Here is a 13,376-nt window from a genome sequence, read left to right as displayed (position 1 = left end):
AATTTATGTTTATGGCTTAAAAACAATTGTCTGATGTTCTCAATAAACATTTCTAACTACATGAGCTAAAGTCTTTGCAGGCACATTTGTTCTCACCTGTTTCATTTGATTTCATTAACCTTTTTGGGTTTGTTGTTGTTCAAAGGAAAGGACAGTGAAAACCCTGGAATATGAGAGTGCGATAAAGGTTTGAATACATGGTGATTCCCCTCTTTTCTAAAGGATAAATTTGAGAAAGAATCTCCATGTTATCTTTGGGCATATGGTAATCACATACTCCCAGTCCCCAATACATCCTCTTTAATTCAAAATTATGCTCATATCAAAATTTAGACTCTACCAATCTTTCCTTAACTTATACTTTCACATATCTATGCTCTAGTTCAACCAAACTAAAGGCACATTTGTTTTTGTCTCCTATTTTTCTATCTTTGGGCCTTTCACCTTGCTCACAGTATAATTTTTGTATCTTCTGGCCTGGAATATTCTTTATTTCTATATCTGAGTCTAACTTATAATCAAAGTCCATTTCAAATGCCTCCTTTTTCCTAAAGTCTTCCTGATATTCCCTTTCCTGCTTGGGAGAGATGTTAATTTCTTCCCTTTTTTTGGACGTAATTAGGTAGTAGTCAAATTAGTACACACAAAGTAGTGAGCTGTGGAATTAGACTATTTGGATTTAAATTCTGTTTTTACCTCTTATAAGCTGTAAGTTTGGGTAAACTACTCACTTCTCCAGATCTCAGCTTTCCCATCAGTAAAATGGAAATAATTATAGCATCTATACTTACAGGGTTCTTAAAAAGATTAAATGAGAATGTAGGTACAATGTGCAAAGCACTTTAATATCAGCTATTATCCTTATTTGTTTTGTAGAAATTTACCTATATATTTACTATATTATTTAGACTCTTTTAAAGTAGTCGTATCTCGTCCATCTCTGCAGACCTTCAGTATCCGAACTCAATTAGGAAAAAAAGCTGAAAGGACTGTCAAAAATGATCAGTTTTATGGACAAGCTATTTCTTTGCTTCAGATAACTGAGAGGTATCTGTGACAGTAACCCTTGTATTAACGTCTTAAAGAGATCTCTAGACCAGTTATTTACAATGGCTAATGGTTAATGTTATATCTTAGAGCATTTGGGAAGAAGTGGCACCTCTGGATATGCCAGAAGTACATGTTGATCTGCTGTGCACAGTCCCACTGACTAATAATCAGCACTTCAGCCAGGCAGGGGTGGTCTAGCTTAAGAGTTAAGCATCATGCTTTGCCCAAGCTTGCCTCATGAAACCAGTTCAAACAGACTTTAGTAGGGTAAGTAGTTCACAACTTCGGTGGTTTTTTTTTTTTTTTTTTTTTTTTTTTTTGAGATGGATCATGCTCTGTTGCCCAGGCTGGAGTGCAGTGGCACTATCATAGTTCACTGTAGCCTTGAACTCCTGGGCTCAAGTGATCCTCCTGCCTCAGCCTTCCAAGTAGCTGGCATTGTGTCCGACAAAGTTCACAACTTTGTTTGCGGTCATAAAGTTTTTCAGCAGGAGGCAGCTATTTTTGGTACCTTGTTAAGATCTAGCATATCACTATACGAGACCCTATAAAAACACACAAAAGATCGAGACCATCCTGGCTAACACAGTGAAACCCCGTCTCTACTAAAAATACAAAAAATGAGCCGGGCGAGGTGGCGGGCGCCTGTAGTCCCAGCTACTCGGGAGGCTGAGGCAGGAGAATGGCATAAACCCGGGAGGCGGAGCTTACAGTGAGCTGAGATCCGGCCACTGCACTCCAGCCCGGGCGACAGAGCGAGACTCCATCTCAAAAAAAAAAAAAAAAAAAAAACACACACACAAAAAAGCAATTCCTCATTTGCTATGTTCAAGAAACCCACGAAATAAAGTAAATTTTAACAGAAGTACATTTCTTTCCTCACTAAAATAAAACAAGAGATATTGTTCTCTAAGGTGGGATTGGACCTGAAAGTATGTAAAACAAAAATCATGTCTAAAAATAGACTATCCATACAGTACAAAAAGTTTTCAACCTTTCTTTTTTTAAATGTGGAACTCCAATAATTAAAACAAATAAAGACAGCTTCTGAGGTACATTTGCAGAATCATTAAGTCCCTGTAGAACTTTATTTAAAATGGAAGAAACAATACTATTCTAGGAATCTTAAATTCTGGGTTACAATTTGTAGCTAGCTCCCTTATTATCTAGGTGACCTTGGAGAAGTTAATTATTCTAGACTGAATATACTTCCTATATATATCGAGGGCTCAATTTTATGATTCTACAACACATGCTATAAAAGTATCTAACACAAAAACATCACTGAAACAAATAATTAATTTTTGTTTCTGCTGCAGAGATAGCATTTAGCCATATTTTTTCTCCAGGAGAGGGAGCTACCTAACTCTTTTAACTTGACATTTATGGTACTGCTCTCTTCTATTCTCACACTCTTTCTTACCATGAAACTCAATGAATTATTTTATTATCTTCTTCATTTGGTAGTAAGTATACATGTATATCCCCAAATACAAGACATATAACAAATTCCTTTGGAAAAGAAAGAACAGAGCACATACAATTTGCTCAGTTCACTGGTGTTCGTCTACATCCAAAGATAAGCAAGTTAGGAGATTAGTGCTCTGCACTTCCGTTCTCAACCAGCTTTATGTGACTTGTAATTTGCATTCTAATTAGGAACTGTTAACAGAACAAAACAGATTTTGTTAAGGTTGGCAAAAATAGGTTTACTTGAATTTAACCAGTCTTGAAAGAAAGGACAGGTACAAAACAAAGCATGTAAGTCCCAGCCCTTCAGTTCTGCAGAGGTATTGATCACAGAGTGAGTGCATGTATAACCAAACTAATCAATTATTTCTGTAGAAAGTGCCTTTAAGTGATTTTCATCTTGTACAAGCAACTCCTGATCTTAAACCAGCATCGAATGACTACATGACCAAATGCTGGACTGAAAGAGGGCCATTTGTAATTAAGAATTGAAAACTTTGTTTCAAAACTAAAAACAAATAGAAACAGAAGCCAGTTTAGAGTTTGGTGATTAAAAAACCCACATGGGGAACTATCATTAGGAAGTTTGCATTACACACATAGTGGCTATGAATTTTATGTCGAATAGCTAATAAGTATTCAATTATGCCAAAAATGCATTATTCCCTTGCAAATAATTACTATTAACTAGTATCAGTGATGCACTATAAATCTTTAATTTTAGAATTACCAGTTTTATTGTTGGATGTATCTGGATTACACTAATCTCTTGAATTCCTTGAACTTTCTGGAACAATCTCCCCAAAGCAGAAGTTAAAATTATTTTGGCCGGGCGTGGTGGCTCCCAGCACTTTGAGAGGCCGAAGCGGGTGGATCACTTGAGGTCAGGAGTTCAAGACCAGCCTGGCCAACACGGTGAAACCCATCTCTGCTAAATTAGCTGGGCATAAGTAGAACATAAAAGAAAAATTAGCCGGGCATAGTGGCATGCACCTGTAGTCCCAGCTACTAGGGCGGCTGAGGCATGAGAATCGCTTGAACCTGGGAGGTGGAAGTTGCAGTAAGCCAAGATTGCACCACTGCACTCCAGCCTGGGCAACAGAGCAAGGCTGTCTCTAAATAAATAAATAAATAAAAATTCGCCTGGCGTGGTGGCTCAAGCCTATAATCCCAGCACTTTGGGAGGCCGAGACGGGCGGATCACGTGGTCAGAAGATCAAGACCATCCTGGCTAACACGGTGAAACCCTATCTCTACTAAAAAATACAAAAAACTAGCCGGGCGAGGTGGCGGGCGCCTGTAGTCCCAGCTACTCGGGAGGCTGAGGCAGGAGAATGGCATAAACCCGGGAGGCAGAGCTTGCAGTGAGCTGAGATCCGGCCACTGCACTCCAGCCTGGGCGACAGAGCAAGACTCCATCTCAAAAAAAAAATAAAAAATAAAATAAATAAAATAAATAAATAAAAATTTAAAATTAAAAAACAATGTTCCTGAAGTAATTGTTCTTAAGCTTTCATTAGATACTTCTTAGTGTAAAATCTGACACATCATTCTACAGATTAGAAATAATTAAAAAGAAGTGCAGGATTAGTAGAGGCAAGCACAATGAAGGTAATGACAAATCACTGCTGCAAGCAGTGGGAAAAAAAAAAGGATGACATATTCTTTGTACTGTAAATTATGTGTAGAATCCAGGCTGGGTGAGGTGGCGCATGCCTGTAATCCCAGCACTTTGGAAAGCCGAGGCAGGTGGATCACCTGAGGTCAGGAGTATGAGACCAACCTGGCTAGCATGGTGAAACCCTGTCTCTACTAAAAAATACAAAAATTAGCTGAGCGTGGTGGTAGGCACCTGTAGTCCCAACTACGTGAGAAGCTGAGGTGGAAGGATTGCTTGAACCTGGGAGGCAGTGGTTGCAGTGAGCCAAGATTGCCACCACAGCACTCCAGCCTGGGTGACAGAGTGAGACTCTGTCTCAAAAAAAAAAAAAGTGTAGGATCTTCTTTTAAAAAAAGACAATTATATCAGTAATAATGTATGTCTACTAAATTGTTCAAAAGCACATTAAAGAAAAAAAAGATTTTTTCTGAAACACATTTTCTGTTTCTGTGAAAATAGTGTTAAAATAGTGTTAAATTCTGTTAAATTCTGTTAAAATAGTGTTCTGGCCACTGCTAATCCATAAAATGTTGCAATGCATTGTTCTCACCTGCTGAGGATGTTGTATGGGTTGGGAAGATGAAACCCCTGTTAAGCTACTTGAGGATGGCTGACCCTGGCTCTGCCCCTGTGCCTGAAGGAAAGAAATGAACACAACAAATTAGAGAAGGCTTAAAGTAAGTGTATAGAGGTCAGGCTTTTGCAATGAATATTTAATCTCCTCAGAGTTTGCTTGATCAAAATGAAACATTAACCTGATCATGTATGGGAGAGGCCTCTGGGTCATCTTTTGTAAGAAAAATTTAGAGAAGGATCATACCACACAACATGTTCTGATCCCAACCCATGCAAAACCCACGATAGTGAAAATCTAAGCTGTCAATGCTGCTCAGGCTGTAATTTTAGCTGGCTAGAATGGTCAGATTCATAATAAAATTTGTTATTAGAAATACAATAATCAGGAACAAAGTGTTAATACTATCAATCTGAAATTTATCTGAAAAATTAAAGAAAGGTATTTGGTAATGCTAATTTGGTAACACTTCTTATAGTGCCACAATGACTTTTATCAAAAGTATCAAAAAATCTGTTATCATCATCAACTGCTAAGTACCTAGGACGATCATTGCTATCCAGGAGCAATTGAGCCACCCCCAGGGGGGCACTTGGCAATATGTGGAGATATTTCTGGCTGTCACAAGTGAGGGAGATGGCTGCTACTAGTATTTAGGAGGTATAAACCAAGGATGTTGCTAAATATCCTACAATACATAGAACAGTCCACCACAACAAAGAATTATCCAACCTCAGATGTCAACAGTGTTGAGTTTGAGAAACCCCAACTAGAGCGTTCTGATCACTGAGAAGTCCAAATTAAAACAAATGAGAAAGTGAGAAATGAATGCAGGACTATATATAGGTACGTTAAAGAAATGAAAAGGCTACCACTTTTGTCATTCCATTTCAGTTTAGAAGGGGTTCCTTAAAGCTTACATGGATATAATACCACATTCCACTGCAGCTGAACTATTGTAAGTTCTGATTCCTTCTGTAGTATGTCTATACATTAACCACCTGGTATTTTTTACTTTGGAAAGTCTAAAGGATAATTACTGGCAATACATTAATATTTATAATAGGGGCTGCAACTTGAATACTGATGTGAATATACTGCATGCCCATGTATAGTTTTCAAGCTTCTGGATCTTTTTGTGTCTTAGTGTAACTCTAAATAATTGATAATTTGTACAATTTTGGGAGTTGTTTATGCTCCTCATGAGGGAAGAACATAGGAAGAAAGTAGGAAGAACACCACACAGTACTTTTTAAAAGAGTAGAAAATGTAGCATATCCAAATGTCTTCAATATATAACTGCATAGTCTTCTACGTAGATCTTACAAGATGTACACATTTGATAAAATATACCAAATGAATATATGAAACAGTAAACACTGACTGTACTTTTGAATTCTATTACGTTCATTACATTGTCTTTATATGCTAAGTGTGTATATGCTCATACACATAAATAACTAAAATTAAATTTGTTGAGGAAAATACAAGGCCTGAGATGTCTACTGTTCCTTAGTTTGCAACATTCACAAAATCCTTTTTTTTTTTTTTGAGACGGAGTCTTGCTCTGTCGCCCAGGCTGGAGTGCAGTGGCCGGATCTCAGCTCACTGCAAGCTCCACCTCCTGGGTTCACGCCATTCTCCTGCCTCAGCCTCCCGAGCAGCTGGGATTATAGGCGCCCGCCACCTCGCCCGGCTAATTTTTTTTATTTTTTTAGTAGAGACGGGGTTTCACCGTGTTAGCCAGGATGGTCTCGATCTCCTGACCTCGTGATCCGCCCATCTCGGCCTCCCAAAGTGCTGGGATTACAGGCTTCAGCCACCGCGCCCGGCCATATCACAAATTCTTATAACAAAAAAAAAAAAAAGCCCACCACTCACTAGATTGTTAGTTGCCAGAAATTAGAATCAGTCCTTAATTTTATGAATTAGCATTTTATTTGGACATATAATACACAGCAACTTGCTTGACTGATGCCATTTTGAAAAGGCAATTTCATTTAAGGCAAATTCCTAAACTGTTTCCTTTTCTATCTTTTTTTGTTCCCGTAAGATATATTTTGTCTTTTTAGATCCTTCTACACTAATGAAAATTCTGTGTATTATTAATACTACTCCAAAAAAAGCATTCCCTATTTTCCATTTTTAATATTTTATAGAAAAAAAATTTATCCTTTTTTTTTTTTTTTTTTTTTGAGACGGAGTCTCGCTCTGTTGCCTGGGCTGGAGTGCAGTGGCCGGATCTCAGCTCACTGAAAGCTCCGCCTCCCGGGTTTACGCCATTCTCCTGCCTCAGCCTCCCAAGTAGCTGGGACTACAGGCGCCAGCCACCTCGCCCGGCTAGCTTTTTTTGTATTTTTTAGTAGAGACAGGGTTTCACCGTGTTAGCCAGGATGGTCTCAAACTCCTGACCTCGTGATCCGCCCGTCTCGGCCTCCCAAAGTGCTGGGATTACAGGCTTGAGCCACCGCGCCCGGCCTATCCTATTTTTTAAAAACTTGTTTGGAGGAAGAAAGTAATACTTAAGATTTGTATTCCTAAATAATGCTGGGTCAACCACACATTATATACACTTGCATTTTCACTACTGGTTGAACATAATGTGCATAGGGATAGAAGTCATTGATTTTGATGAATGACTAAAATTCTAGTTTTTGCCTTCTTTTTTCCACTGGTTTTCACATATAATAGGTATATCAGGTAGCTTCTCTCATATTTTGTTTTTAAATACATATATGTAGTTCATGACCCTCCAAAGATGGGGAAACTCTACTGATAAAATTAAACAATATTTCTCAAAAATCCATGATTCAGGGAAATGAGGAATAGAAAATTTAAATGTTATGGTGCAAAGTAGGGTAGTTTAAAATAATTGTGGAAGTTTTCCTATAACCTGTGGATGAAGTGCAGATCCTCCTGAAGAAAATGAGGCAGTTAAGACCTGCTGAGATGTGGTTCCTTGGGGGAAACAGAAGAAAAGTGGGGATTCTTGTAACACTGTCTGAGGCAGATGGATAAAGGGTAACGAGACGTCAGAGCCAAAAGATGCAGCTGCTCCCCCTGTAGGGGGAGGTGACTGAAAATCACTGGGGTCTGAAGAAGTGATTTGTGAGGAATCACTGGAATATTCTGGGCTTCCTATTGGCCAGTTCTGTCCGATAGGCTCTACCACAGAAACGGTCAATTCTGGGGCATGGTAATTATGCTTTTCTTCAGTCACAGGCTGCAGGTAGCCATGTAATCCAACTGTTTGAGGAGGCAGTTCTTCTTGATTCAAGTCCACTGCAACCTGCCGATTTCGGTAAACACGCTGAGGTAAAATTCCACCTCCTTCTCCTGAAGAGGAGCTTGGTGTGTGAACATGAAATTCAAATACACAGTTGCTTCTGCTCTCATTGTTATGAGTTAACACAGCGGGCGCAGAATGAGGAACAAAGACAGGGTGAAATTTCAAACGTGTAGCATCTGTACTGATAGGTGCAGAAATACTAGAGAAGGGGAGATCCTGGACTCAATCCAGAATCTAATCTTAGATTCTGAAGGTGTCCTACCAGGAAAGCCTGTCCAGATGGAAATTCAAAGACAGAACTTGGAGTAGGGCCCCCTTGTACTGGCTTCTGTTCAGGTATCTGTTTCATAGGACTTGACAGTACTGATGAGTTGTATGGAATGCCCTCATACTGTTCTGCCACCCGGGCCTGGTAAGGTACCCCAGCTAGATACATTGCTTCCTGAGGAATAAAATAGTGAGCTTCTTCTGGAAGTACTAGTCCGGGTCTATAGTCACTGTAAACTTGAGATGGTTCAAACATAGGATGGACCTGTATCTCACATGACTCTCCAGTTACTCTACTGGCTGTAGTACCCAACATAACTACGGCCTCTGGTGTCCAGTTAGTTGGGCTGCCACCAGGTGGAAGAAGACTCTGGCCAACAGTCCTCAGCAGGGGTTGGAAGTGGTGAGTTTGGGCTTCCAGGAAGGAGGTGCTCTTACGCCGCTGGGAAATGGCTACTTTCGGTGGGCAGGTGGGAGGTGGTGAGAAAGAAACTGGACGTTCATGAATAGTTGGGAAAAATATCTGTGATTCTGGGTATGTTGGGGTCCCCCCACACGGATGCGCCATGGACTGAGGCTGTATCAACATGAATAAGACAAGTAATTCATACATTCATATGTGAAATTACATCAGACATGCACAACTGGGTAGTTTTGTGTAACCCTATGAAATGGTTACACCAAATTTATAATTAATAAATAAATAACAATGCTTCTGGAAATTATGTGCACAGTAAAAACCCATTAAATACATCCAGGGCCAATGAAATCAATCTGTGGGCTCTTTGCTTTAGATAAGAGCTGCTTTTCCATAACTTTTCTCTCTCAAAGGAAATGAAGAATTAAACTTTGTAAGTAATTATTTCATTTTTACCCACACTTAAAGTTTACTCTTAAGCATTAATGTAAATTATATCAACAGAAAAAGAGTTAAAGGAAGAATAAGAACTAAAACAAGGCATAAAAGCCCGACTAGTTCTATACTGTAAGAAGTGTGCTTTAATTTAATTTAATTTAATTTAATTTAAAGTGAACTAACTTGCCCTATATTCTTATTATACTGTGATATGATAGAGGCCTTCAGTGTGATTTTCTTATCAATTAATAGTATGCCTTCTAACCAGAAATCAGATAGTAAAAGATATTATTTGACTAGTGACAGTAACGTCTTTCTCCTATCTATCCCAAACTAGATGATTAACAGTTTTACTATATTTTTACTACACGAAACATGTTACAGAGTTAAATCACAAAATGTCCACTTTTCTGATCCTATATAAGAGTTGCATAACCATGAAATTTCTTTTTTCTTTTTTTGAGATGGAGTCTTGCTCTGTCGCCCAGGCTGGAGTGCAGCGACATAATCTTGGCTCATTGCAACCTCCGCCTCCTGGGTTCAAGGGATTCTCCTGCCTCAGCCTCCCAAATAGCTGGGACTACACACGTGTGCCACCACGTCCAGCTAATTTTTGTATTTTTAGTAGAGACGTGCTTTGCCATGTTGGCCAGGCTGGTCTCGAACTCCTGACCTCAGGTGATCTGCTCACTTCGGCCTCCCAAAGTGCTAGAATTAGAGCCACCGAGCCCGGCTGTAAACATGAATTTTCTGATTCTGACATCCTGGTGTTCAAATCAACTGACAAGGGTAATGTAAATGACAGCCAATTTTATTTGATGGCACTTTTTATTCAAGAAGCAGTTCTAGATTTAAGACTAAATTTAGAAACATAGCTTGCCAAATGCAAACAATATACACTATAATAAATCACTATCGGTTGGGCGCGGTGGCTCACGCCTATAATCCCAACACTGTGGGAGGTTGAAGGGGGTGGATCACAAGGTCAGGAGATCGAGACCACCCTGGCCAAACATGGTGAAACGCATCTCTACTAAAATACAAAAATTAGCTGGGTGTGGGGGCATGCACCTGTAGTCCGAGCTACTCGGGAGGCTGAGGCAGGAGAATCACTTGAACCCGGGAGGCAGAGGTTGCCATGGGTCGAGATCATGCCACTGCACTCCAGCCTGGCGACTGAGCAAGATTCCACCTCCAATAAATAAATAAATAAATAAGCAAATAATTTACTATCACAGACTCCCCCTTTTAAAATAATTCAGTTTCATTCTTCCATAGGAAAGATCCTTATCGAGCTGGCAAAGTAGATCAACTGTTCACAATAGCTAAAAGAGGATTTCTATTTTCAATACGAATGCTCATTTTATTGTTTTTTACTCATGGTATGTCTCAAAGCCATAACATTGTACAGTTCTTCATTCTCCTAAGTAAAAATCTGAAAATTCTAGGGTTGCTAGTCAGCAAGTTAACTATACTCTTTATTTGGAAAAGCAGCAGCAAGAACCCACATGCTTAAAATAATTTTAAGAAATATATCTTTTATAAACATTAATGGAGCCAAAGAAAGTCACACACACTATATATGTGTCTAATGTATTCATTAGAGCTACAGTCCCACCTTAGGTTGAAACCTAAGGAAAAAATACTCCCATGGGGGAACATTATGTAGCCCTTTGGTTTGCTGACACATCATCTTACATAAATGATTACATTAAAATAAATGTTCACTCCAAGGTTATCCTTTGCTGACTAAGGTTATTAAAAAAAAGGACTCATCCAGTTTCATTAGTGTCTCCTTAGAATAAAGTGAGGAGAAAAAATGTTTGGGTAATGTTTGATAAAATTTGCTTTTGATTAAGGCAATAACTTTAAAATTAAGTAATACTTTTAAAACTAGAATATGAAAATGAAAGAAATGTTGATAGGAAATAGGAAGATATAATAAAAGGTAAATTTTATTGGACACATGCTGGTATGTGCCAAGGACATTATAAGTATTCTCCCTCATTACCTCCTTGCTTTTTATTCCCCCTAAGAGCCTTATTACAAAAAAAGTTTCCTATAGGAATAACTGGTATCCTAGAAGCATAATATAACTGAGTTTAGTCCTGTTCTTTATTCAATTTTAATTAAAATTCTTGTTGCCTGGATGTATTCATTGGTAATAATTGTTCATTTGTCAGAAGTTTACAGTTACATACAGTACTGACAAAGAGGGAAGGCAGGCTGGAGCGTCGGTGCTTGCGCTGAGAGGCAGAGTGCATAGGCAGGACACTCTCCAATGCTTTAGAAAGCTTTTCGGCAAAAGTTTCCTCAGGGGCAGTCCGAAGGAGGGAAGGAGAAAGAGGTGCAGACAGCACTGGTGGTGGGGTGGAAGGAGCACTGGGAGAGATGCGGGACAGAGAGGGAACAGCAGAAAGATGGGGAACACAAACCGACATGCTACGGCCACGACGAGGCTAAACAGAAAACAAACACACACATGAAAAACACAGTACTTTGAAAACAAAATAAACAAAAGTACAATGATAACAGGGCATAGTTGCATAAAGAAATGTTCCATCCTCTCCCAATTCCACAAAGTCAGTTTTTTTTGAGGAGAGCTGTAACTCAACATAGCACATCTGACAGATCACAACTATTCTAGGTTGTCAGCCAAGTACAGGTTTTTTTAATGAATGATCATGATAATGATCAATTATCATGCTAAATATTCTGAAATAACACCAAGTGTTATGAGTGTATGAATTTAAGAATGACCAACTGACTGAAGGGTGCAGACAGGGAAAGCGATGATTAGCTTGCAACTTTGGCAAACTTAAGATTCAACAAGAATGAATTCTATTAGTTTAAAGTACATTAAAAGATACAGAGAATTTTAAGATTGGATTATTTTGCAAGAGCTCTGGAAACCTCAGAAAAAGACTCTCGTTTCTGTTTTAGAAGACATGAGATGGAAAGTTGCTGGCTCACAGTATTTCTTATACTTGCCACTCTTTATTTGTAAAGGTAAAAGGTCATGATCTACTACTAGGAAAAAGTTTAGCTTTCTAGAAGAAATTCACAACTGGATATAGGAAATATTTTGTACTTTTACAAAGTAATCAATGGGAGAATATCTTCAATCTGAATCTCTGAAGAATAATTTAGGCTGGGCGTGGTGGCTCACACCTGTAAATCCTGGCACTTTGGGAGGCCGAGGCAGGTGGATCACTTGAGGTCAGGAGTTCGAGACCAGTCTAGCCAACACGGTGAAATTGGGTCTCTAATAAAAAAAATACAAAAATTAGCTGGGCATGGTGACGGGTGCCTGTAATCTTAGCTATTGGGGAGGCTGAGGCAGGACAATCGCTTGAGCCCAGGAGGTGGAAGTTGCACTGAACCAAGATCATGCCACTGTATTCCCACCTGGGAGACAGAATGAGACGCTGTCAAAAAAAAAAAAAGAATACCTTAAAAAAATTTTCAGGCACAGGGTTTAATACACTTATAAGGCAGTATGAGCAATACTATAAAGGTTGTCTTGAATAAGACTGTTATTTTCCTTTTAGATGTTGTGAACTATGAAAACTATGTTTTCATTTCCAAAACTTGGCTGTGTAGAATGCTTTGGGTCAAATCTGTGGTCCACCAATAGCAAGGATTTAAAAATCATCATATGATTATTTAGTTTCATTCCTGTTCTGATTTCTCTCCAGCCTTATTTCTTTTATTCTAATTTCTAAAATCTCACTTATAATTTGTCTATATTATTGTAAGCCACATTCCTGAAATGAGACCATTAGACAAATTTTTAAATTCTCAATATTTAATAATTCTTCATAATACCTCCATAGAATACTGTCATTAAAAAGCAAGAACGTCTGCTTTTAGAGCATCAATAAACATGGCTATATTAGTGGCTCAAATACTTAGTATCTTCATGTCATTCTACTTGCTTTCTAAAACAGAGAACTAATGCTCCCCCATGATGAGTATAGACAAGAGAAAATTTAAAAAAACAAGAGTTTTAGCAAAATCTAGTTATAATAATCCAGAAAAAATCAATTAAAAGTAGAAACTGACAAAAAATGCTGACAAGTAATATTTGTCAGAGCACAAAAATATATTTTCTGTGCAGCCTTTATAAAGTTCTTCTATCCCACCCTCACTTAATTATTTTAAAGAGAGAAAGTAGATTGTTAAAAAAAAAATTAGTACATTAGTTGTT

General features: G+C 38.5%; 2 protein-coding genes across 10 annotated transcripts in view; both read right to left on the bottom strand.

Annotated features, from left to right (window-relative positions):
* The window catches only part of WNK1 (WNK lysine deficient protein kinase 1), a 160,921-nt gene that overhangs the window by 35,152 nt on the left and 112,393 nt on the right, over positions 1-13,376 (bottom strand). For 5 of the 9 annotated variants that reach the window (XM_010363546.2, XM_030938656.1, XM_010363550.2 and 2 more), the window contains exon 9: positions 4,731-4,814. The exons of the other annotated variants lie outside the window; for them this stretch is intronic. In XM_010363546.2, coding sequence (XP_010361848.2) covers positions 4,731-4,814 — 84 coding nt within the window. The remainder of the gene's footprint in view (positions 1-4,730; positions 4,815-13,376) is intronic. 9 annotated transcript variants of the gene reach the window in all.
* On the bottom strand, positions 7,173-9,208 carry LOC115899925. Its single transcript, XM_030938662.1, is given in 2 exon segments — positions 7,173-8,247; positions 8,249-9,208. Coding segments are annotated over 2 exon segments (1,305 nt in total). The 5' UTR covers positions 8,924-9,208; the 3' UTR covers positions 7,173-7,617.

This window comes from Rhinopithecus roxellana, chromosome 10 (assembly GCF_007565055.1).
Source record: "Rhinopithecus roxellana isolate Shanxi Qingling chromosome 10, ASM756505v1, whole genome shotgun sequence".
NCBI lineage: Eukaryota > Metazoa > Chordata > Mammalia > Primates > Cercopithecidae > Rhinopithecus > Rhinopithecus roxellana.
This window is presented reverse-complemented; position numbering and strand designations above follow the sequence as displayed.